Source organism: Vanacampus margaritifer, chromosome 11 (genome assembly GCF_051991255.1).
Source record: "Vanacampus margaritifer isolate UIUO_Vmar chromosome 11, RoL_Vmar_1.0, whole genome shotgun sequence".
NCBI classification, from domain to species: domain Eukaryota; kingdom Metazoa; phylum Chordata; class Actinopteri; order Syngnathiformes; family Syngnathidae; genus Vanacampus; species Vanacampus margaritifer.
Genome location: NC_135442.1, coordinates 4,053,693 through 4,080,394, shown reverse-complemented (window position 1 = coordinate 4,080,394; position 26,702 = coordinate 4,053,693). Strand labels below are relative to the sequence as shown.

The window sequence follows — 26,702 nt, the reverse complement described above, 5'->3', positions numbered from 1 at the left end:
TGCTGTTGCAATTAAAACATCCAAGGTACAACATTAAAACAAAAAGGACATGGCAAGGCACAGAAAAACCATGCGGAGAAAAACACCCGAGGGGAGCTCATGACAGCCCACGGCCTCAGGGAGCGTCGCCACCCCAGTCCCGCGGCCCAGCTTGACTGGGGGTAGGTGAGCTGTAGGCAAACATGAATGTAATTGAATGGCCTTTTTAAGGCATCTCTTTCTTTTTTTTTTAATGTCATTTAAATGTAATATTAATGCAACCATTAACATCATTTTGAATGTTAAATTTATATATCTATTTTAATCTATTTTGTTATATTTTTAGTCCCCAAAAGTAAATGCAATAAAAACATTTGAAATTATGTTAACTAAAATCATTTTAAATGTGTTTTAATGTGTGTGTGTGGAGAAAATGCCTTCACAGCAAGTAAAAGAAAGGAAATGCGTTAAGCGTTTTTTTTTTTTTTTTCTTTTACAGGTAGCTTGCATACAAAACCGCAATGAGGTTTTGGTGGCCCTTTTTTTTTTTTTTTTTGATTTGCTTTCTTCTTTCTTTCTGAGAGCGTAAGGTTAGGAAAAACCCAACGTGTCATAATGTGAAAACAGGATATGAAAGCTAACAAGCGAGCATAAGTTGGAGCAACATCTCATTGGTAAGTTCACGTCATCTGCTATATAATCAATTCAATTTCTTTTGTAGCACTGAATTATAAACCGTATAGCAGAAATGAATGTGAACATTTGGCAGCGAGATTAGTCAGCGGCGTTTTATTAAGAAAAGCCGTACGTGGATATGCTCTCTCACAATAGATTCTTGCGTGTGTGTGTGTTTTTTGCCTTCTGACTTGTTGCATCAACATTTCTCACTTTCCTCACTGATTGTGTTCATTCAAGTTGTGTTGGAAGCAGGAATGTCTTGGCCTCACGTGCTCATCGTCTTGCTCGTTGCAGCCAGCACGCTCGGTGAGTACGTTGACATTCCTCCCCAATTGATGTCATCCATATTTATTTTATTATTATCTATTTCATAAGTCATATGGCAAATTGCTTGCTTAAAAAAAAAAAAAAAAAAAAAAAGCCAAGTTAGTTAATGTTTTCTTGAAGGTGAAAACGAGGGAGTTTTTTTTCTCATTGGCGTATCGATCGGCCCACTTGGGGTTGTTCAACCGACATCCAGCCATTACTATTCACGATTTGGCGCCGTGGGAAGGGAGTGTGCACCAATAAAGATCAATCGACTGGGGCGAATTTAATGTCAAATGAGTAATGCTTTTTTTTTTTTAACATATATATTAAACGTACATTTGAAATCAAATTGTAAGATTTGTACAGTATTGTAATGTAATGCAATATTAATTAATATTATTTTCTTTGTTATGTTGCTGCGCTGATTGGCCGGGAGAAATTAGAATAAATTAAAAAAAAAAAGATCATTACATTTTGCCTCAAGTTTAAGTGAACAACTATACAGTACATGGCTCCTCATCCTTTAAACGGCTACTGGGAACTTATCGGTTGCACAACAACAACTCAAGCCTGGCCAAGGTAACATTTTTACAGTAAATGTCATTTTTTTTAGGTCAGTGTGTCACTTAAATTAGGTCAAATGAGGCCGCCTTTGTTGTTCAACCCTCAAAAGACGTAAAGATGAACTTTACATGATCATTTGTAGAAATTTACATTCACAAAATGCTAATTTGCAAAATTGAAAATGTTCTAAAAACGCTTTTGCAAAAGCAAAATACATTTTTACAAATTAACTGATGTATTAACTTTGAATTAAATGTAAAAAAAAAAAAAACATTTACATTGGTAATTAGTTTAACATTTATTTCACATTTTCAAAATTTGTTGGGAAAAAAAACTGGCTTCATATTTTCACATTTTTAATCTGGCTAATAATTTCGATGCACATTTTAATTTTGTATCCACATTTTGAAATTATTTTCATCTTTTTACATTTGTGTTTTAAATTTTGATTCACATTTTCTAAATTGGTTTAAAATTTTGTTTGTCATTTTTTAAATGTGTTTTCACATTTTGTAAATTGGTTTGACATCTTATGAAAATATTGCGATTGGCTGGCAACCAGTTCGGGATGTATCCCGCCTACTGCCCAACGATAGTTGAGATCCAGCACCCCTGCGACCCTTGTGAAGAGTAAGTGGCTTAGAAAATGGATGGCTGGATTTTCTGAAACTAGTACATTAAAAAATTAAAAAAAAATGTAATCACATTTCGTGTCACATTTTTACAAATTCAGCTTTTTTTCCCTTTTTCTTTTTTACATTTCTTTCATATTTTGTGATTATTTTCATATTTCCTTATTTTGTTTCACGTTTTGTGAAATTTAAAAAATAAATCACATTTTCAATCTTGTTTTAACATTTTGTATTACTCCCCCAATTCTGGTGAGTTGTTTGTGAATGTGGTCTCGTTTGGGTTCATAGTTTTTGACCACTGCCTGTCCTTCCTTTGCAGGCCACAAGGGGCCGCCAGACACCTACCACGTCAGCGCGGGTCACCTCCTGCTGCTCAAGTGTCCAATCGTGGGCGAAAACGCCAACGTCACTTGGACCCGAGAGGGGGCGTCGGCTGGGGCAATGCCTGGCGTGGACGTCAGGGACGGCTTTCTGTACTTCCTCCCCGTGCAGACGTCCCATCACGGCGTCTACAGCTGCCAGAGCGCGTATGGAAACTCACCGTGTTTCATAATATATGACGGCGTCTGGAGTTGAGTGTTTGTGTGCTTGTGAAGGGCGCAAAGCGAAACCGCCAAGACTGACTTTGGCGTATCGGTGTCCACTGGACTTTGTCCCCCCGTGGCCGAAGCGAGGAGGATCCCCCTGGGGGGCAACAACAGTGTCCCGTGCAAGCTGGGCCCCGTCCTACGACTCAGCGACGCGAGTAACGTACAATGGCTGAAGGTACAAACCTGTACACGATGGTGCCTGCCTGAGCCTCACTCGGCTCAAAAAGGCTCGATTTGTAAGGGTGGCTAATCGTGGCTAATCGTAGCTAATCAAACTATATGTGTTCAGGAATGGTTTGTTGATCAGTGGCACCTCCAGAAATGATTCAAAGGGGTGGTCAGATCGTGGCCAGTACATTTGTAGGGGGTCGCCATTGTTCTTGACACTTTTTTTGTGGCTCCATTAATGAGACTTGCGTACCAAACTTTACTTCGACAAGTGAAACTGGCTTGAAGGGGCTGAGTATGAAGAAGAAGAAAAAGGACTCGTGTAAGTAACGAAAATTAGTCTAAAACGGTGGCGTAATTTAAACAAAAAAATGACATGCATTCTTGTGTCTTTTCAGGAATGATTTCCTGAGACTTTTTTGGGGTCTTTTTTTTTTTTACTGATGATAGGCAAGTATGTTGCCTAATTACTTGTAAGCTTCATGGGCTGAATTAAAAAAAGAAATGACAAAAATGAGTCTGAAATGGTGGCTTGAAACAAAAATGGCAAGCTTCTTGTATCTTTTTGGTCATGTTTTTTTTTTTAGACTTTTTTTCTAGGTCTCCCAAATTTCATGTTGCTCAGTCAAATTGGCTTCGGGGGTTGAATTTTTACATTAAAAATGTTAAAGGACCCGTAGAAATGACAGTGGAACTAAAATGGTGGCTTCGAACCAAATTACCTAAACTTGTGTGTGTGAGGAAGGACTTCTTGAGATTTTTTTTGTGTGTCTACTCCAGATAGACATCCCTACCCAAATTTCATATTGAGTAAAACTAGCTTTGCCCAAACAGCTAATGTGCATGTGTACAGGACTGCAGGCCGGTGAAGCGAGAAGGCGCAAAAATCAGCTTGCGCGACGGCGGCCTGCGGCTTTTCAATGCCCGGCAGGAGGACGCCGGCACGTACACCTGCCTGGTAGACGTCAGCTTCGACAACAGGACGTACACGGCGGCGCGCAGCGTCCGGCTGGACATCGTCGGTAAATAGAGCGATAGATAAATATCATGCAACATTATTGTTTAAAACACGCAGATATGTTTAGGTCATTTGTGGATGAGGTGTTAAAAAGGGGGTAAAATTTTTATCTAAAATATTTAAATACATTTATGTATTTTAAATATTCATTTATTTTTATGTGACAATAATACATTGTGTCACTTAATAAAATAATATTTCAATCTATCACATTTTAATTTTTTTTTATAAAAACAAACAAACATTTAATTGTAATTAATGACCCAATAAATTAATGGGGGAAAAAAAATCTAACCATTATATGTAAGTATGTTTTAATTTAATTACAAAAATATTTTTAAATTAAGACATTAACAATTCATGTAATTAAGTAAATAAATTTAAAGATGAACCAATTTTTGCAAAAATATGGCTGAAAAATGAAGACAAAGGGAAAATATTTTGTATTATTAATAATTAATCATTTTATTGTGATTAATCAACAAATTATTTATGCAACAACGCAAACTTAAATGTGTATGTAAAATGTTTGTATTATAATTAATTACAATAAATACATTTACCAATAATATAATTGCATTCATGAATAAAAAATAAAGATGAATGCATGTTATTTTAATAACATTTTATTATGGGGTAAACAATCAATGCAACCCAGGCTAAACCTAACTCCTCCCCAACATCTGTACAAAGACTTGAGTCCAGATGTGTTGCTTCAACATATACTGTACGCCAACTTTTCCTATTAAACCAGGGCTTTAGCACCACCTTGTTGCATCTTAGTGTGTTACAAAAAACACCCCCACAAACTATCCAAATACGTGACCTTTTCCCAGAAAACAGCTGTTATTCATTACGTGGGGTAGCGAAATGCGAATAATGAACTAAAAATGGCTAATGTTAGTGGCGGAGAAGTCAAACTCGTTGCCTTCTCAATATGTTTTTGCGTCAGAGTTGGTGCAGACAGTTCTTTTGGAGCCGGAGGTAATCCAGCAACAGCTTCAAGTGCTCACCGTGGACATGGGTGAGTTCCGCAATGACACGCCATCACGCACGCACACACATGCAAGGATTTGTTATGCTGTAATGGCTGCTTACCAGAACATGGCGCTACATGTGATCAGTTGTCCTGGTAAATCAACATGGGACTAACTAACTACGGTCAATATTATGTAGCTAACAAATAAAATATGGGTAGTCAATACTAGCTAACCTATAACAAACTATGGTCAATATTAACTAAATATATAATATTACTAAAAAAAAATGAGCATAGTCAATACTAACTAGCAATTGCATAGCTAACCAACTAACAAATTAAGGGTAGTCAATACTAACTGACTGACTAACTAACTAACTAACATGAATAGTACGTAGCTAATGAAAGATATTATAACATTTTTAATACCTAATTTCATATATCAACTATTGTTACACATTATGAACATTTTAATTCTTCATATTAACCTATAAGAAATATTTTGTGTCCTGAGCAGAGCAGATGATGTCGACCTCGTATGGCCTGGCCTTAAGCTGGGACATACTATTTAGTCTAAAAAAGTTCCTTCTCAGCGTTTTGTGCGAAAGCACATTTAGCCCTTGAACCAGAATTTGTCTCAAAAACACACACACACACACACTCCTTAGGCTGGTATACACCGATTGGTCCAAAATTCCTTGTTTTATTTGTACACGCACATCTCGGTCATGAAAACAGAATTTGCTTTGAAATAATGCACGCACACACTTTTTACTTTCTTCATCAGTCCCGGCCGCCGTGAATTTGATTCAACTTGTTTGCGAGATGTTGTTATGGGGAAAAATAGATCCTTCAACTATATAACATATTCAGTCCCGAATACATACACCGAGATCTGACCTTGTTTACGCCATCTGCTCTGGAAAAGTACTGAGATATGTTTTGTCTACAAATAAAAGAGGGGAGGCCCTAAAACAATAAAAGCCATCCACCACCCGGAAGAAGACACATTTGACGCTCTGAAATCCCACGTTTTTTACAGGGATGTGATTTTTCCGCTAATTCGCGGAATTCCGCTTTTTTTTTAATCTCCCCAAAAAAAAAAATTCAGATTTTTTTATTTTTTTTTTTATTTTTTTTTTGTAGTTCATTGTGTATGCACTCCGACAGATAACATCTTCTGCTATAACAAAGACATTTGTGGTATGCTCTAATATGAGTTACTTTTCATTTGGTCATGATACAATTATTTGTTCATGAAATTTGAACTCTTCAACATTATTTATGTGTTAACTTAGTAATCACATTAGTTAGATATGATGATATTCTCAGTGACAGTTTTTAAAAGCAAAGGCAGTCCAATGTTTTTGAATGTGACTGATTTTGAGTTGACTAAAACTGCCATTTTATATGGGATAGTTCAATATACATTGAAAATTTATGCTGTTGTTTTGTCTATTTCTTTGTCATGTGAGTGCATTGAAAGTACTTAAAAACACGGAAAACCCATGAGCTCCGGGACCCCTTGTCCCCCCACCAGGGCACTGCCCTGGACCTAGCTGGGTGCCAGCGGCCCCCAGAATCCCCGGCTAAATTTTCAGATAATTTTACTTTGGTCAAATCACATCCCTGTTTTTAAGTGATGTAATCGGAAGCTGTTATCTGTCCAGAGATTCTCTGTTTTTTATTAAATCATTTTTGCAAAAGGTGTATTTTTCTTACATTAAACCTATCTTCATTTTTGGAACACGCAAAGAGGACAAAATTCCTTTAATTCCTTCACTAACCACCTAACAAATAAAATAAGGGTAGTCAATATTAATTAACTTTGACCAGTACTATGTAGTTGACCAACTAACAAAGGAAATACAAGTAGTCAATAATACTAACTAAGTAACTAGTAAGTAAGGAACGTTGATGTGGTGTTAGGTGCGCGTGTGGAGCTTAAGTGTTCAGCCTTGGTGGGCTACAGCCATAATGTGACGGATATGTTCTGGATCGTGAACGGAAGTTTCGCCGATGGCGATCCGGAACTCCAGGAGTCTTCCAACTTGTGAGCTTATCGCTCTCCACGATTCAGTCCGTGTGCATACACAAAACGCCCACATTGTGCTCTTACCCCGTAGCATTCCAAGCAAAGGCCACGTGTTGGGCAAGTCTACCCTGACCATTTTGAGAGTTCTTCCTCGTTTCCTCAACGTGTCCATTCGCTGTCGGATCCAGAGCCATCGGGCGGTGAAAGACTGCCCGATGCAGCTCAGACAAGGTAAAGCGCAACAACAACAAACAAAAAAAAGCCCGGTAAAGAGAACCATATTGACTGACAAAAAAGGCTTTTTAGGCACACACCATACCTCCAAATATGTCTTACTTTCTGCCTCTCTCCAGCCAATCACAGCTGGTTCTACACCAGCGTGGCAGTGGGCGTGGCCACCTCGCTTCTTCTTCTTCTGGTCTTCCTGTTGGTCTTTTTCAAGGTGGACGTAATGTTGGCGTACAGGAAGCTGTATGGATATTTTGTCACTCCACAAGGTGACACATGGTCAAATGTTAGTTACGTAGTTAGCTGTTGTATTGTCGTGGCTAGCTGTGCAGTCACTGTAGGCGCACGATTGGACGAGAGATATGCCAATCATTAGACTGGAACAGCACTACTGACTGTTGTTACTAACTGAAGGACTCGCCTCAATAATATAATGTGTAACTAACCGACTCAATGTGAAACGAACGTTAACTAACTAAACTAAACTAAGGTATACTATGTTGATAAGCAGCTAAAAACCAAGAGCAGTCAATACTGAGTAACTAAGTCATTTAATACCTCGCTGATGTGAATATGTAGCTTGCCAGCCAATTAATTTACCTATATATTTTTTTATTGACATAAATGTAGAATACTGCTAATCTAATTACAATCGATAATACTATAGGTTTAACCAACAAAGCAACCAGCTAACCCAAACTAACAAATGAAGAAACAAAAGGACGTTTTTAAAATGACTAATACCAAATTGGCTGTCAATACTGCAAACCTAACTAACTCACTCACTCACTGCAATCTATAATACTAAGTACTACTGACATTAACCAACTAATAACTTGAATAACTATCACCCTACTGATGTCAATACAGGTAGTAAGCTAATAAGATAATTTACATACCTACAACATAGATAGAACATAATAAATTAAATACAAACAAAAATTCTATAAGCCTAACTGGGTGGGTTAGGTACTAAAGTGAACGACAATGGCACGCTGCCGTTTCCGTGCAGATGCAGACGGGGTCCCGTACGACGCCCTGGTGAGCGTGGTCCCCGCTGCAGGCGCCGAGATGAGTTCAAGCGTGGCGTCTGACTTCGCCCTGCTGATGCTGCCCGGCCAGCTGGAGGAACGACATGGCTACCGCCTCTTCATCGCAGGCCGAGATGATAGCCCGGGAGAAGGTAGTCAATCTAACTAACTAAATAATTAACAGACTGTCATTAATTAACATCAATCAATCATACTAACCAACTAGCAAGCAAACTAAATAACCAGCTGGTTTCATTGCTAACCAGATGACTGAGTAACTCCCTAGGAGCTAGCAAGATATAAACAAACTAACAGTTGATAGAGACAAGTCAATAATGCTAATGGGAACACTACACAGCTAACTAACTGTGTAATGGTAGTAAATGCCATCAGGGAGTGCTATGTAGCAAACCAATAAATAAACTAGCAGATGTTAGTACTACTGACTAACTAACGAGCTAACCAGACGTTTTATAAATGTGCTCTATGGCAGCAACACACGACAGCATGGCGGCCATCATGCGGAGATGCCGCCGGCTGATCATCGTGGTGTCGGCCAAGGAGACGGACAAGGAGGAGAATAAAAAGGAGGAGCTAGAGGAGGAAGAGGACAAGAAAGAGACAAAGGAGTGGCGGCCCTTCTGCCTCGAGGACCGACAGCTGAGTTACGAGCAGAAGCTGGGCCTGCATGACGCTTTGACGCAAAACACACCCACAGTCATCCTGCTGGAAATAGGTGACTAACTAACCAACTATGTATGTAATTTTGCAGCTAGCTAACCATCTAACCTAGTGGAGAGCTGCCTTAACCATTCTCAATACTACATCACTAACAAACTTCCTAATGAGCAGATTTAATATCAAACCAACTTAGCAACCCACTAACCTAATAGCTATCTAACTACAAACTAACTGACTAACTCACAGTTGAGAGAACTAGTAGCTAAGTCTAACACCGATTATTACTTACTACTACTACTAGTGAACTAACTAGCTAGCTAGCTAACCATCTGACCTACTATTAAACTAAAGCTACATTAATTAATAATCTGATAGCTAAGTAGATAACTACCAATAGGCAACCTAAACAAAGAGCGTGCTAATAGTTGTACTAACTGACTGACTAACTACTGTATTCGAATAACTGACACCTACCCAAACTAACTAGGCAGCTAACTATTTAGCTAAAAAGTTAACCTTACTAATAGCTAACTAACAGTACTGTGTTACTAACATGCTCACTAAAAGGCATACCAGTGAACTAACTATAGCTAGTTAATGATCTGCCTTGTTGTAAAACCAAATGAATAACTAGCTTTCATGGTAGATAACTAGTAAACCTACTAAATAAATAGTTACTAACTAACTAGCTAACTAACTAAAACTAAGTTAACTGGAGAGCTTCCTAACCCACAGTTGATGTTTCATCTCTAACTAACTAACTAACTATAGGCTAGTCAACCAACTAAATTTACAATGAGTGAATAGTAATGTACGGAGTAACCAGAATTTTTATTGCGAGGTGTTGTATGGTGGTGTATGTCCTGTTCTGTGGTTCTCCACCCAGACGGTCCTCCAGATTACGGCCACCTGCCGCAGTCGCTGGCCTACATCAAGAGAAGGCAGGGAGCGCTCACGTGGAGAAAAAACAAACGCAACAGGCTCTTCTGGAAAGAGCTGCGATTCCTTATGCCGGCCGTGCCAGCCAGCAGACAATCAAAACCACGTCAAGATCCTATTTTGTGAATGAGGAATAATTCAGAATGCAGCCACTGCGTTCAGAATCATTCATTCATTCCTTCTTGCCTAATTACATTGAGATCTTTGTGGATTCTCAACTGAACTAATTAAATGGATGAATGAATCCCAACACAGTCACTGTTTCTGGACATTGTTCACAACCTTTTTTGGTCACTTGAAACTGTATGTTATCTTAAATGTTAGCTAACTTTCTCAAGCTCATTTAGACTAATTAGCAGAGGTGGGCATTTTACAATTTTTTCATTCATCAGTGCCCTTTATGGGGAGAGATTTGTCTCAAAAATATTCACACAAAAAAATTTGTGATTTTCACATGTGTTTTCCAGATCCACAAACATCCGTGATTTTCACGTCTTTTTTTTTATTTTGTGTGTGAATTTTCTATGACTTTTGCTTGCGGGTTGTCGAAAGTGCGTCTGTGGATCGTAGCGGACGCGCATTAATTTTTTAGACAAACATCACGCTGTTTCGAGATATTCACACACACAAACACACACAAGCGCTTGGATATTCACATGTATCTAAGGCCCGTTCATCTGCCGTCCACGGGGAGGCAGTGTTACTGTCTCCATTGAATGAGAACGAGCCGTTTCTGTCTCTCGTTTAAAATTGGACATTGAAAAACACAAATCGAGTCTTTATCTGACCTTCCATTATGTGTTCATTTTGCACAAGTCGGGAAACAAAATGCGACCTTAGTTTGTTTCCCTTGACCTTGTTTTGCTTTCACTCGAAAGACACTCTTCTTCTGTTAAATGTTCTTCTACGCCACTTAAGCAGCAAGAGGGACACAAAGACGACAAAGGGAAATGAGGTTTTCAGTGCTGTAGTTTGCATTTAAACCACAAGAGGGAGACAAAATTTACAAATCGCTCTAATTTCGTTTAGTTTTTTTGTGTGTGGCTTTTTAATGATTGGCTCGTTGCCCCTGTTTTAAATCCTGCTTAAAAATCCTACCTCTTAATTAAAACATTACTTTGAAACTCTTACTCTTTCATTTAAAACCTTACTTGAAAAATGACTTGTGCTGAAAAGCCTACTTTGAAACTCTTGCTTTTGGTTGAAACCTAAACTCTTGTTTGAACCCTACTTTGAAACCTTTACCTTTAACACCCTAAATTCAAACTCTTACTTTTGGTTATAATCATACTCTAAAACCTCGTCCCTTGTTGAAACCCTACTTTGAAACGTACTCTTGATTAAAACCCACATTTTAAATACTTGCACTGAAAAGCCTTCATTGAAACCATGACTCTTGTTTAAAAGCCTACTTTGACATCTTAGCATTTATTTGAAACCCTAACCCTTGTCTAATAGTTTCAAAGTGCATCTCTGACGAGGACATAAAGTCTCAAAAAGAAGGATTAGAAGGATTTGTCTGCCTGCATGCTGTGCGCGTGTCCCCATATGACCTTTAACCCTGCTCACCCGGGATTTGTGTGTTCGTGTGTGTGTGTGTGTGTGTGTGTGTGTGTGTGTACGACAGCGGCACACTCCCATTAAAAGGGAAGGAGTGGGAGGGGGTGAGGTGGTCGGTATGTTTAGCTCGGCAGCTGGGATCTGCTTCTTTCTTTTGTTTCCCTTTGACCTTTGTGACCTGACACTCGCTACACACACAAATACACACATGCACATTTACATACATGTGTGCGTATTTGCTCGCACACTCCACACAGCATCAGGCTCAGTGGGGGAACATCTATCAGGACTGAATTTGTGTGTGCGTGTGTGTGTGCGCGCGCGCATTATTTTTATTAGGGATGTTCGATACCACGTATTTCCAGACCGATACCAATACGAGTACTCAACTCTTGTGTATAGTCACGGATACCGACACCAAATACAGATACCACCAATACATCCAATTCCCCTCAAAAACCAAGGCAGATAGTTTTAAGGAATAGCTAGCTATATTTCCAAAAGTAAATATTTTCCTTAAAATTGCATGAAATAATGACAATTTTCTTATGATTGGTGTCCTGTCTTGCTCGTTTTGTTTGCACCTGTGCTCGTCATCCTGTTCCTTTGTGCCATCCAATCATCTCCCTCGGCCACCTGTGTCTTGTCCAGGTGTCTCTCGTTGTCTCGTCAGTTGGCTTGTATTTAGTTCCCTGGTTTGGTTCAGTCTCGCTTGGCTCATTGTCACCGTCACCATTCTTGTGTTTTGTCGTTACTTTGATTTTTTTGGTCTTTTCCAAACTTTGTTGGTTTTGTTTATTTCGAGTTTTGCTCAGCACCCCTGTTAGTGTTTTTGTTCAGTAAATCGTGCTCAGTATAACATGCATAACATTTTCTGTCTTAAACTGTTGTGATATGTTAAAATAAGGCTTGGATTGGCAACAAAAGCGATACCTCATATCTCCCCCCCCCCCTTTTTTTTATTTTTAATTGTGCTATGTGAGCGAGCATTGGATGTCGATTTGAAAGCTGTTTATCTTAAAACAGACAAATAAAGTTGCCCAACCCTAGTTTTGTATTTATATATTATTTATTATATTTGCAATACTCAACAATTAGCAAATTTTTCAAAACAAGTGTATGTGTATATATATATATAATTTATTTATTTATTTTTAATAATTGTTGTTAAACGGTTTCCATGGCGAATTGATTGGCTTTATAGTTTTGTGCTCAATCTCTGTAATGTCCCAATCATTCCATCTTCACAGACCGCATGAGCCCCCCTTAGAACAGCAGGTGGTGTGTGACAGTGTGCGTGTGTGTGTGTGTGTGTGTTGGGGGGGGGGGGGGTCATTGGGTGCTTTTGAAGGCACAAAAGGTTGGCCTTCGGCCTGTGTTGGCTTCAGGGTCATTTAAGGACGTAGGCAGCGCATGCACGCGCGCACACACATACACCATGTCCCTAAGTTTGTTTGCATTGGGGGGGCAGGGTTTTCATAAAGTGTGTGATGATACCAGCTGGCTTAAGTGTACTAATAAAAGAAAATTCGTCAGGATGTTCATGTAAGTTGCAAGCTTTTTTTCTTTTTCTTTTTACCACCACATCATCAAAATTCACCGAAATTAAGACGCTTTGAAATTTAGAGTCTTGGTAGAAATTGGACAAAGAATGTAAAATGGTTTTGTGTTAAAAGAGGACAGAAAGGCGCGTATTTTCAGGCATGGCTTCCTGAGACTTTTTTTTGTGGGTCTAGTCATGACAGAGATGTCCACCAAATTTCACGTCGCTAAATAAAATTCACAAAATTTTCCAAAAAGTCAAAAGAAAGATGCCTGGGAATTTCCAAAAAATGAACCAAAAATGGCTGTGTTAAACCAAAATGGCTGACTTCCTATGTCCTTTCAGGTATGACTTCTTGAGACTTTTTTTTGTGGGTCTAGTCATGACAGACATGTCCACTAAATTTCACGTCGCTAAAAAAATTCACAAAATTTTCCAAAAAGTCAAAAGAAAGATGCCTGGGAATGTCCAAAAAATGAACCAAAAATGGCTGTGTTAAACCAAAATGGCTGACTTCCTATGTCCTTTCAGGTATGACTTCTTGAGACTTTTTTTTGTGGGTCTAGTCATGACAAGACATGTCCACTAAATTTCACGTCGCTAAATAAAATTCACAAAATTTTCCAAAAAGTCAAAAGAAAGATGCCTGGGAATGTCCAAAAAATGAACCAAAAATGGCTGTGTTAAACCAAAATGGCTGACTTCCTATGTCCTTTCAGGTATGACTTCTTGAGACTTTTTTTGTGGGTCTAGTCATGACACACATGTCCACTAAATTTCACGTCGCTAAATAAAATTCACAAAATTTTCCAAAAAGTCAAAAGATGCCTGGGAATGACCAAAAATTAACCAAAAAGGGCTGTGTTAAACCAAAATGGCTGACTTCCTGTGTCCTTTCAGGTATGACTTCTTGAGACTTTTTTTTGTGGGTCTAGTCATGACAGAGATGTCCACCAAATTTCACGGCGCTAAATAAAATTCACAAAATTTTCCAAAAAGTCAAAAGATGCCTGGGAATTACCAAAAATGAACCAAAAATGGCTGTGTTAAAACAAAATGGCTGACTTCCTGTCTCCTTTCAGGTATGACTTCTTGGGACTTTTTTTGTGGGTCTAGTCATGACAGACATGTCCATCAAATTTCACGTCACTAAATAAAATTCACTTCGGGGTCTGTATTTTCCGAAATGAGGATGAAATGGTTGCTTTAAACCAAAAACTTTCTATATTTTTTCTGACAATGCTTCTTAAGACTTTTTTTGTGGGTCTATTCAAATTTCACGTCGCAAAATGAAACTGACTTTAGGGGCTGAATTTCTTAACAACTCAAAAGGACCCTTTGAAGTGACCAACATTTTAAAATGGCTATTTCAAACCAAAATGGCTGACTTCCTTTAAGGCATTGCTTCGGGAGTGTTTTTTTGCGAGTCTATTCATCCAATTTTCTGAGCCGCTCATTCGTGTCCACCAAATTTCATGTTGCTGACATGATGGGCTGAATTTTTGACTTTCGCGTTTATTACAAGTTGTCAAAATTGTTCCGTCCACACGCATTGACGAAAATTGAAATGCTTCCCAATTTACCGTAACTTCACTTTTCCGCCTTGAATTGTTGCTTCCAATGTGGTAGTAATCGGACAAAAGAATGTTTGAGATACCTGGTGGAAAAGCTCTTTTCCAGTCTTTTACGAGCAGCGCAAACATTGAGGCTCCATTTTATGGAGGCAAGCGGGACACCTGTTCGGCAAGCAGATGGTCCACGCACACACACGCGCGCGCACGCACGCACGCACGCACGCACGCACGCTCCCTGAGGAGAGAACCTGTCAGCTGAGCCCCAATTAAAGAGTCACTCTGCTCGGAGATGGGGGTGGGGGCGCTTGTGTGTATGTGCATAGCCAATTATGTTTGTGTGTGCGGAATGTCCAAATTCCCTCCGTGTGGATGTTGACTTTTCAGGGAAAATAAGATTCTCTTGTCATGGCTGCTCAGCATAAGAAGGCTAACGCTAACAAAAACAAACAACTGAGATACAAGGTACTGTTTTATGAACATAATACTCTGTATACATTTTTTTTTTAAATTATGTAACTCTATACTTAACTCATTTGCTACCAAAAATATATAAATGTTCAATTTTAAATGTTTTAAGTGTCCCAAAGACGTATTTATATGTTTTTTTAAATGCTAGAGCATACAGAAGGCTTTGATGCAGCCTCTCAATGCCAAAGAACGGTTGAAGCAATGGTAGTTATTACACAAACAGCCGGCAGGTGGCAGCAGAGTATAAGAGATCAACCAGGGTCATGTTGGAAAAAAGCTCATTTACTCACAGTTCTAAACCAATTTGTGAATAATGATGAAACTTAGCTATGTTCTAATGCTAATTGCTACAAAATGGAAACAGATAGAAATATACTTTTTTTCCTGATTAAAGAAGAGACTCTAATCTTTCTTTTGGTAGGTTTCATGTTTTTATAGCAATATAACAAAGTATTCTATGGGCCTGGCAAAATAGTCAAAATCCAATAAAACAGCCAGGAGTGAATGGGGTTGCTTCAGTGAAAATGGCTGCCAGTGAATGAGTTAACTACTTTTTTTTATTTGTATGACAGCTAACAATGTTAAAAAGCACAATTTAACTTTAAATGAAAGTGTTTCATAATGTGCTTTTTTGGGGGCTTTGCTTTCCACTGGTGAACTTTTCAATTTTTTTTTAACAGCCAAGAACATTCAAATGTGACCTAAAATGACAGCTTGACTGAGCAATAGATAATTTACAACGTCCCGGGTGCAAATGTAGTTGGCGTGCAGCAGTGTCAACTTCCGGTCCCCACAAAATAACTCGACTACAGCCATTACTGTCAAAATCACCAGCAACAAAAGTGAGGACACCCCTCAGTGAAAATGTTTAAAAACGGGCTTGGGTATTTTTGAATTGCCATTTTGAAAAATTCTTCTGCTAATTGAGTATGTGTGCGTACATGCAGCTGCTTACTGAAGACCTTCCTTTCTAACCCCCCCCCCCCCCAACACACACACACACACACACTTTCCTCCCCCTCCAATTGTATGTGTGTTCATGGGGGCGGAGACAAAAAAAAAGGGGGATAAGTTAGTGTTTGTGGTCCATGGAGGAGAGAGGACAGCTCTCACTAGAAGGTGAACTGCCGCAAAGGAAGGAAGATCCGACTCGTTTCTCCAGTGGACATTGTGATTTTTTTCCAGCGGCGACAGCGTGTACCTACAAGACACGCTTGAGGGGAAATTCCACTTCCCAAATAAATAAAAGGAGAACAAGGATTTAGGAGGTCCTTCTGTGAGGTAAGTCTCTTCTTCACAAAAAGTCATTGTTGTACATTTGGATGACAGTCGGATTACAAGGAAGTACACTGTAAGAAGTGACACAGAAAAAACAAAAAACAAAATATTTAAAAAAAAAACCGATATTTTACTTTGAATGTTTTCAAGTTGATTTTGGGCAAATTGTGGTCTACGAAGGAAAGGCAAAGGTCCTGTAATATTTTATTTTTCGTCATATGCATTATTTGTCGCACTTACACCTGACAATTACTAAAATAGATATCAAATTAATTATGGATAAAGTAATGTCTTTTTTTAAATGGATAAATGAAATTATTTTTTCTGACCTCCTCTACAAATAACCTGTGTTGTATATAGATCTACTGTACTATTTAAAAAAAAATCAGTGCATGATAAAAAATCTTAACATATATGCTTTTTTTTTTTTTAAATGATATATGAATGGTCTACCTCCCTAAAAATATTAGAAAAAAAAATGTATTAAATACTTTTTTTTTTTTAAGGAAGATGATGCAGTTAAAGTGTTGAAAATGTAATAAACAATTTTGCATATATTTCATATGCATATATTTAACTTTCCCCGTCATCTGTTAATGGTTAAACCTTCACAAAAATCACGCTAAAAATTTATATACAATGAATATTAAAATTATTATATAACAAAAAAAATCTACATGTCGTTTGCTATGATCCCCCTGCAACCCCCTCCAAATCAAAAATTTCAGGATTTTTTTTTAATATAAGATATTAAAAGTATAAATAAAAAAAACACACACAAACACAGTAGAAGTGTATTTAAAAAAAAATGATATTACTTGGATTTTTTTTTTTGCCGGCAGTTGCCATCTCAATAAAATTGAATCATGTCAAAAGCTTCATTTATTTCACCAGCCTAATTCAAAAAGTCCAACACATTGTGTAGACAGATTCAGCGCAAACATAGTCAAATATTTGACTTGATATTATTTTTATTTTGATGACAGCTTACAGCAAACAAAACCCCAAATTGAACATTTTTATTATAATAGGCTACCTAACAATAATAATAAAAAAATAATATAGAAATTTAACAGCAGTTGCTTAGTGAAATGTTTGCTCATATTTTGGATAAAAAAAAAAATCATTTTCTACAATATTCTAACTTAACAAAATGTATTTATTTTTTTAATGGTTGGGTATTATTTTACATAAATAACATATAGTATACGTTCAATTTTTGTTTATGTCATCTGATGTTAATACACAACTTTTTTCACGCAGTCTCACAAATGACGTGTCCTCCAGAAAAATCCGTCAATTACATCCAAAATATTAATATCAATTTTCAAAAATGGATGACACAGCAGAATGAGGAAGTTTGTCATGTGACTGTTGACTTGCCTCGTCATGACAGAAACTGGTCAAAATATTAGGAACAGCTTTCAGGACTAGGACTGGGGAGGCTGCGGTGAGGTGGGGGGTGTCAGGTGGTCTTCCGGCAACCAGACATATGTGTGTGCGCGCGCGCGCGTCAGAGGTGAAAGTGAGTGCACGTGCACACACACTGGTAACATGCATCTCTGGTTGGAGGGGGGTGCGGGGGGGGGGCACCACCAGTTGCAGGATGCTTTCAAAGTGTGTCCTCAGTAGGCATCTGTTGCCCCTCCCCCTCTCTGCACCGCTTTTGTACTATCAAACCCCAACGGACCACTCCCACGGCGACCCCCCCACCCCCCAGCCCTGGCAGCCACCCGGCCGGCACCCGAGCGCCGTGTGGAGGCTTTTCCAGGCCTCAGGGGAGGGGGGCAAAGGGGGGCAACCTCCCCGCCCCCCAAGGAAGGTCACTGGCTGAGGAGGCATCTGCTTGCTGTAGAGGCATGAGGTGCAGCCCCCGCACCCCCCAAACCCGACTGGATATTAGTCAGCAGATGTGTTATTTTGTGAGTTGATTGTGTGTAAATTGAAGTACTGCAAACTTTTCCACAACATTGTGAAAAATTCTCAACGTACCACCATTGTTGCAATGCAGTAGCGCAGTAGGCATGAATGTTCTTCAAGAGTCAAATGTTTACCATTTATTCAATTATAACTAATTCATCATTTATGTCGTAAAAATATTTTAGATTTTTGATTATAGTCCTATCTTTGTATTGCATGCGCAACTGTTTAATAAGGCAAGTGTATTTCATGCTCATTTTAAAAAAAAACTTGTTGCTACTTTTTGTATTTTTTTTGTAAAATTATTTAATTATAAAACATGCAATTGTTAACTTGAGTAATATTTTATTATTTTTGTGTAAAATTGTTTTAATAACGAAAAATCATGTTTATTTTTAATTTATTCAAATTGAATTGAACAGTTTGAAAGTCTGAAACGGTTAATCAATTAAATTGGAATTACGGAACTGCATTTAGGCCACTGCAACATCACATGACATCGTTTGAACGTTCTGACTTTTTATCCTTCCGTCCTAAATGACTGAACTGTACTTAACAAAGGTAATAGAGTAAAAACATCTGAGATACATTCAAGGTCTGCTCTAGCATGGGAGATCCTCCAATTCACACCTAAAAACAAGTTTCTTAATTATCATAAATGAATAATAAGAAAATTATTTATTATTGCTTACATTTTTTTTATTATTATTGCTTGACTATTAATAATGGTGCAAATAATTATAAATAAAATATAGAATAAAGCCGTTATACATTCTGGAAAATACTAATATGAACAATATGGTTAAAACCTCAGACTGGCAGCTGCAATGTCTGATAATCGTGTGTGTGTGTGTGTGTGTGTGTGTGTGTGTGTGTGAGAGAGACAGTGGGGGAGGTTTAAAAAAAAAAAAAATCTCCGTCTGTGCGGATTGTCGGGAACAATACTTTGTGTCACAGAAGGACAGATTGGCTGGCAGCTGCTTTGCTCAAAAGGTGCAAGCCAGACACACTTATAACCCCCCCGCTACACAAACACACACAAACACACACAAACACACTTTGTCGTAAAGGTTACTATTCGGTTATTACTGTTTTTTTTTTATTTAAACATGTGTTACGGTTTCAAATGGGGTTTTTGAGCTAGGTTGAGAGTTCGAAACTCAAACGTTATGGTTTGATCATATGGTTTTAATTGGGTTAAGGTTTTGAAGTCACAATCTATGCTTTATAACAGTGGAGTGATCGGACTACCGTCAGAATGTGACTTCAAAGTTTCAAAATGTATTCTCCATAGTAGTGTTAGGGTTTCAAAATCGTGTTTTAAACAAGGTTTGGGGTTCAAAGTAGGGTTTTAAAACTACAATAACGGTTTGAAATGAGGGTTTTAAACTAGAGGTAGGATTTTCATATTAGGGTTTTAAAATCAGCGTCACTGTTTCAAATTGTCAAAATTAGGGTTTCAAATTAGGTTTCAAACTATGGTTAGAGGTTCAAAGTAGGGTTTAAACTAGAGTTGGGGTTTCAAATTAGGATTTTAAACTTGGGTTAGGTTTTCAAATTGAAATGACTTGCTGGTTGAGTGCAAGCACCCGTAGCTAAAACCAAACTGTGGCAGGGTTTTTAAACTCTGGACCTGGATTTCCCACATCTGGGTTTTAATCTTGGGTTAGGATCTCAAAGAAGAGTTTCAAACCAGGGGCGTGCAGAGGATTGGGCCAAAAGGACGCGTCCACCTAGAAATCTTAACTCTTTGACTGCCAAAAACGTTAAATAACGTTTAGTAAAATCCTATGGAGGGGTGCCAAAGACGTTAAAAGACGTTTTTTTCCAAAACAGAGGTGAAACTAACCATTTTCTATTGTTGATTACTGAAAAACGGAATAAGGTAGAAACAAACTTTTTTTTCTGATGAAAGATGAAAGTTCAATCTTCATCTATCATTTGGCAGTATGTGTGTTTCCATAGTCCAAACACATCATTTTCTGTGGACCTTGAAAGATCAGTCAAAATGCTTAAATCGGCTGGCACCCACGGCATCCCTTTTCTGAAAACGTCTGGCAGTCAAAGAGTTAATACTAAAGTTGTCAGTTTGTCACAGTGGTCAAAAGGCTTCAAGTGGGCATTTCCACACACGCACACAAATACATACCTTTCCATCGTCTTTGTGTGTTTTTGTTTGTTTGCTCATTTGCATGACAATTCAGCAAGTGAGCGACGGGCATCAAAAATGCCACTTGAGGTTCCTTCAATCAAAGGAGCCTTTGTGACTCTCTTTGCGCGCATTCCGCTTTTTAATCCGCTCATCATCTGGAAAATACATAATCCTGGTGTGATGAGACTGTTTGGCGTCGCCGTGGTGATTTAGGCCTCCAGGATAACTGAGGGACGCTTCCTTAAATCGGGTGGGGGGGGGACTTTTAAGAGATTGGGATTCCTAAATGCACAGCATGGTCGCGTTTTGATTAAAAACATCTTACTGTAAACCAGCCCGGCAGAAACCTCCCAAAATAAATGTTGCGGACTGAATGAACCCCCCCTCCCTTTTTTTCTTTCTTTAAGGTAAGACTATAAAAAAAAGAGTCCCGCTTAATCGAGACTGCTCGCCAACGCCCGGGTCTGGATGTGTGAGGCGGCTTCATGGGCCTGAGGGACCATGTGGAGGATGGGACAGGCCACATCCTCAGCCCGGGGCTGGATCTGGACTACCTCCACGTGGATGGCCCGAGCAACCCAAAGGACGCTGGCAAGGTTTCGTCCACACCGGTGTCGGGTTCCAGAGGCTCTGGCCTTAGTGACAGCACCAATAGCTTGGATAGCAGCAGCGCTAGCTTCAGTAGTTTTTTCTCAGAGGAGAGCGGAGACAGCGAGGATGAGCGACACCACAACGCTTGCACCCAGGCGGAAAATCGGGACTCCCCGACTGGGCTGGACCAGGCGGAGAACCCGCAGACAACCAACGACTGCCGCACCAAAGTGGAATTTGCTCTGAAGCTGGGCTACTCGGAAGAACTGGTGTTGCTGGTGCTGCAAAAACTGGGCCCGGCCGCACTTATCAATGACATCCTCGGGGAACTGGTCAAACTGGGAACCAAGGCGGACCCGGTGGTGCCACAGAGAGACGCGGGAGGCTCTCATTCTCTTTTGCCCTCTTCTGGATATTCCTTGGTGGATTCCTGCAGGCTGCTGTGTTCGTCCAAACTCCTGGAGGACAAGGACAACCTTCGGCCGGTTGTCGTGGACGGAAGTAACGTGGCCATGAGGTGAGGTTCCATTTGCTATCAGGCTTTTTTGTGCCAAATACATCATGTGAGTGATTTAATGTGGCGACTCTAAATGGCACAAGCCTTAAGTCCCAACAACAACTTCTGCACTTTTACTGAAGACATCATTAGTGCTATCCTGTGATGTAAAGTCTAGCAAATCATTGACACCCACGTCCCTCTGTCTGCTTCAGTCACGGCAACAAGGAGGTCTTCTCCTGTCAAGGCATCCAGCTGGCAGTTGATTGGTTCTTGGAGCAAGGCCACAGTGACATCACGGTTTTTGTCCCCGCCTGGAGGAAGGAGCAATCCCGTCCGGATGCTCTCATCACAGGTAACCCTACACACCAGAGTTTTGATAAACCATCCTCAAACCTTTCAAAATGACAAACTTTCTTTTCTACAGACCAGGACGTCCTGCGGCAACTGGAGAAGGACAAGATCCTGGTTTTTACGCCATCCCGTCGCGTGCAGGGACGGCGGGTGGTCTGCTATGACGACCGCTTCATCGTCAAGTTGGCCTACGAGTCGGACGGCATCATCGTCTCCAACGACAACTACCGCGACCTGGCCAACGAGAAGCCGGAGTGGAAGAAGTTCATTGACGAACGGCTTCTGATGTACTCCTTTGTCAATGACAAGTAAATGCTTTCTTGTGTCCTTCCAATTCCCATAAGTGAGGGGGCTGATTATTTTTGAACTCATCCATCTACTGTCATTAGATTCATGCCACCAGATGACCCGCTTGGACGGCACGGACCCAGCTTGGAGAACTTCCTGAGGAAGCGAGCGGTCATTCCAGAACACAGGAAACAGCCATGTCCTTATGGTAAAACGTTTCTGAACCAATTAGTTGATGCGTCGAATTTAGCACTCTGCAATAAGTTAGAGCTTCACTGAAAGCAACGGGTAGTGGGTCCAACGATGAATTAAGGATAAGCGGTGGATAACCCAGTGATTGTGAAAAAGTAAGAAATTGATTACTCAGTGGTTTAAATTCCCACCTGATTGTAGTGCAAGAACTCCGGAACCCCAACTCTTTGTATACCAATAACTTATCCCCAAAAAGTATTTTTGATCACAACTCTTTGCCTGTGTTCTTTCTTAGGTAAGAAGTGTACGTACGGTCACAAGTGCAAGTTCTACCACCCAGAACGTGGCAGCCAGCCTCAGCGTTCAGTAGCCGACGAGCTCCGAGCCAGCGCTAAAATGTCCTCTGCGGCTCCCAAAGGCCAGAATGAAGACACCCTGACGGCCAGGAGCCAAACGCCGTCCGAGTCTGGCCGGGTAACCCCAAAGAAAACAGCAAGGTCTCTCACCGAGCTCCTGGAGGACACGCTCAGGGTGCAGTCCAAAGTAGAAGAACGCAGGGGAACTGGTAGAAGTGTCGTCGGGCAGCCCATACCAGAGAGGTTGCCTTTCTCAGGAAATCCAGATGGTTGGGATTATCAAGGATCCAAAGGACAGAGTCAAAGTTTTTATCGATCAAAGTCTCCGGTGTTGGGCTACAACTCCCTACTGAAGACCTCGCCCATCCTGAGCCTTCCTACTCCGCAGAGTCCTGAGCGCTTCTACCCGGCGGATCGCCGAGCCAGGCATCTACCGTCCGAATGCAGCAGTGAAGGCCGCTCCGAGTCCTTCTCCCCAGATCTGATTTTGGATGACAGGCCAGTGTGCCACCACCGCCACCTCCGCCACTATCATCCGCACCCCTGCTCCAACCAGTATAGCCGACCCATAAACCGAACTCCCCCCGGTCTGAGCCAGCACACTTCACCAGGAGTTAGACGACTGGATTTCAATGTGAAAGAAAATGCTTTCCCGTCCCTCTCCGCTCAAATTTCGCCGACACACCTACCACTTCTGAGAAGATATTCAGGAGAATGTCTGGGTCCTTCGCTTCATCCGTCACAAACATCCACCTTTTCTCAGTGCTCCTTTCTGGCGAGTTCCCTTTGGCAAGAGGATCCAGTCCAGGACTCAAGAGGGTACCACCAAGGGTCATCGTTCCCTGCCCGGTGGAACTATTCTGAGCAACAACAAATGCAAATGAACTGGGAACAGCACTACCAACAGCCCCCCAGACCTTGTTACGATCTCTTCCCCATCCAGGATCTTCCAGAGGCTTCCGAGAAAGTCTGGTCCTCTCCATGGGCAAGCAGACATTCATCACCACGGGGACTTGCAGTCTCACCACAGACAACCTTTCCGTCCCCTCTCCGAACAAGACCGCAGTCCCTGCTCCAGGGCGAGTCCTCCTCCGGGGCTCAGTACCAAGACCGGCGGGAGAGGGTGTTCATTAACCTCTGCGGAATTTTCCCGACCGATTTGGTGAGGGTGGTGATGAGCCGGAACCCGAGCGTGATAGACGCACAGGAGCTGGCTGCTGCCATATTGTTGGAAAAATCTCAGGGTAGTTCATGAACAGCTTTTGAAACCCAAATCTGCAAATCCAAAAGACTCCCAAGGTTCCCACGGTTTAGAATGTTCTCTATACTTCGTATCTTCCTTTGTATGGTGGTCTCTCTTTAACTTAAGTGATAAAGTGGCAATTTTTGCGCAAAAGTGAACACCAAGACCTCAAAGTCCCGGGTTTTTGGGCAAAGTTCTTGTTCAGGGGCCACAGTTACAAGTCAAGGGGCAAAATTTGTAACTCTATGGCAACATTAACAGAACTGTTGCAAAGTTTGAGATCTGGGGCCTAGTATCCAGTCCTGGGGCCAAGTTTCTTGTTCCATGAGTGCGATCTTTAGCAGTACATATAAATACTTACGTAAATATGCTATACTAGCACTTAAGATGGGAACTTTTGGGGTTTTGTAAAGTGAAGCCATTTACATTTTTGATAATATAATTTGTGAGTCCAGGCTTTTAAGGGTAACGGTGCATTTTTAAGTTATTTATTCTATTTTAAGTTATTTATATTATTATTATTATTATGATTTGGGCACTTTTGGTTCTTGTGTTCTTGCATTTTTTTCCGGGCAATCATATCAGGGTATTACGAGAGATAACACAGCCTACCTCTGACTATTTGTGCGTGTGTTTTTTCCATCAGTGTGGATTTCCCCCCGAAAAAGGGAAGTGAAACGGAGAGCACCTGCATGATCCACTTGACTGATTTGTTAACGCAATTTTTTTTTTAGAATTATTTGTATTTTTAACCTAAAGCTTTGGGTTCATTTATGAAGCATTACATGGTTTTGGAATAACCGTGAAGAGATTTCTTAATTTGTAATTCAATCCTAAAACTTCCAGAAACGTTTTGGCTCTTGGTAATTTCCGTAAATAAATTGTTCCAATCACGTTTCTGGAACTAATGTTCTCGTTCTGAGATGAAGTTGCTAGTTCCGGAGTATTTTTTTCATTGCTGAGCACAAAAATCGCTTCTTGATACGGCGCAATGCCAATTAGCAACTTGAATGCTTATTAATTTAAAACTTGAAAAATTTTTGGGGGGCTATGCGGACTTGATCAGAAGCCAGACTTGACTGCCACTTTTTGATGCTCATTCTACTGGGTCAAAGTTCATTTTAATCAATGGCAAGCCAGTTAAAAGAAATAATTGTAATTTTATGGTTTACTTTTTGCGCGTCAGATTTACCTCAAATTTCCGATCTTCATTAGCCTGACAGTATTTGAAACTGGTCTTCTTTCTCGTCAAAGCACTTCTAGTCATAGTGTGAAGTTTTTATGAATTATCAAAAAGAATTGCCGCAGCAAATGTGGATAAACTAGTGCCTGGTTGGCGTATGTTCCTGCCTCTTCCTTGTTGATACAAATTGTATCCTAAAGACGAAATATACGTTTTTATATGAGAATATAAGAAATCTTTTGTGTATTTGTGACAAACTTTCGTCATCTCTACAATGTTTTTTTTCCCCCTCCTGTCAACATTCCCACTAACTTATTTTTCTATAATGATGTTCATCTGAGAAGATGTTAATTTTCTTTGTGTCAGGCACAAGTGGGTGACAGATACATATGGTTAAGTAAATGGTGTTATCAAGTAAGTTGTTTGTAGGAAAAACATAAAAAAAAAAATCGAAAAAAAAAAAAAGTTTAAAAAAATCCCAGTTGATGTAACTTGATTCTGATACATTTGTTGTATTACATGGATTGAACACAAGGCGAGCCATCAAAGACAAAATGATACGTCCTAATTTGGAAACATCAAAAGACAAAATGAGGTCACGGAATTAGGAAACTTCTGATGTTTGATTGTTATCAAAGACAAAATTATGTCATGTTGTAATTAGGAAGCGTCAATTTTTTTTGTCAAAAAACATCAGAGACAAATTTTGTGGAGAAAATGAAATTTTGTAATTAAACATCAGAGACAACTTGATGTCCTGTTGTAAGATGTAAAATTGTCATTTTGCGATTAGGAAACATCAAAGATAATGCCATGACATTATCTTGTGGTTAGGAAACAAAGGCAATGTGACGTCTTGCATTTTGTTAACATTAAATGCAAAACATCAAAGATGAGATGGCACGTGCAGTAAGAAACAAGACAATGCCAAATTGTCTTGTGAAACATCAAAGACAAAATGCTTGATCAAGAACAGCTTCGCAATTGTGCTTTAACACAAAAATGGCTTTCATCTACATAAACCAAAATGTTTTATTGTTGATTGTTGTTTACATTCGGGAGGAGGTGGAAAATATCACAATGTTGTAATTGCGGCTTTTAACGATATCTCGTAAAATTGGCTTTTGATCAATGAGCAATTTTATTTTTTTAATTACTAATTGCTTTTGTTTAGGATGGAGACAAACGTCAAAGGCAAAATGGATTTGAATGTTTTTCTCCTTCAATAATGCCAAATATTAGTAGCCATCTTTTCCAGAATGCTTTAAAACGTGCCAACCAGGCTTTATTTTGCTTGTACTGCCGCCAATGGAGTAAAAATTTCGTACAGCCGCAAATTGATTTTTGTTTGTCATGTCGAAAATAAGTAATAAAAACAATTGCTTGTGTTCAACTCGTTTAGTTTGGTCCAGTTACTGTTGTACCCCTCCAAACAAATCAAGATAGAAGTGAATGTAGCATTTGTGGCTAACATGTCGTCTGATGATATGCAGCACACAGCTAACCTCACTAGCCTAGCTTGCTAGCAATGACATTTTGGTTAAAGAGCTAATAACGGCATAGTCATATTTGCATTTCTGACCTTGCCTGGTGATTTTGAAGTAATTCAAAAGGCAAAATGTAGCTTTAGTCAGGGCTAACATCACTGTAGCCTCTGTCGTATTTTCAGATAA

General features: G+C 39.7%; 2 protein-coding genes across 4 annotated transcripts; both read left to right on the top strand.

Annotated features, from left to right (window-relative positions):
- Positions 1 to 18: 18 nt before the first annotated feature.
- On the top strand, positions 19 to 12,935 carry LOC144060094 (interleukin-1 receptor type 1-like). Of its 2 annotated transcripts, XM_077579260.1 has the most exons (13): positions 19 to 165; positions 483 to 653; positions 895 to 963; positions 2,482 to 2,689; positions 2,759 to 2,927; positions 3,774 to 3,942; positions 4,891 to 4,962; positions 6,847 to 6,970; positions 7,044 to 7,183; positions 7,306 to 7,449; positions 8,193 to 8,363; positions 8,705 to 8,947; positions 9,779 to 12,935. In XM_077579260.1, the coding sequence occupies exons 3-13, from the start codon at positions 912 to 914 to the stop codon at positions 9,955 to 9,957; spliced, it is 1,671 nt and encodes a 556-aa protein (XP_077435386.1). In that variant the 5' UTR covers positions 19 to 165; positions 483 to 653; positions 895 to 911; the 3' UTR covers positions 9,958 to 12,935. The 2 variants fall into 2 exon arrangements, with proteins under 2 accessions (XP_077435386.1, XP_077435387.1); XM_077579261.1 differs by lacking the exon at positions 7,306 to 7,449.
- A 3,119-nt stretch (positions 12,936 to 16,054) lies between these two features.
- LOC144060826 (putative ribonuclease ZC3H12C) lies at positions 16,055 to 26,416 on the top strand. Of its 2 annotated transcripts, none has more exons than XM_077580695.1 (6): positions 16,055 to 16,257; positions 20,734 to 21,434; positions 21,629 to 21,768; positions 21,841 to 22,075; positions 22,157 to 22,263; positions 22,543 to 26,416. In XM_077580695.1, exons 2-6 carry the CDS (start codon positions 20,812 to 20,814, stop codon positions 23,856 to 23,858), a joined length of 2,421 nt encoding a protein of 806 aa, XP_077436821.1. In that variant the 5' UTR covers positions 16,055 to 16,257; positions 20,734 to 20,811; the 3' UTR covers positions 23,859 to 26,416. The 2 variants fall into 2 exon arrangements, with proteins under 2 accessions (XP_077436821.1, XP_077436820.1); XM_077580694.1 differs by lacking the exon at positions 16,055 to 16,257 and adding an exon at positions 19,059 to 19,167.
- Positions 26,417 to 26,702: the final 286 nt, after the last annotated feature.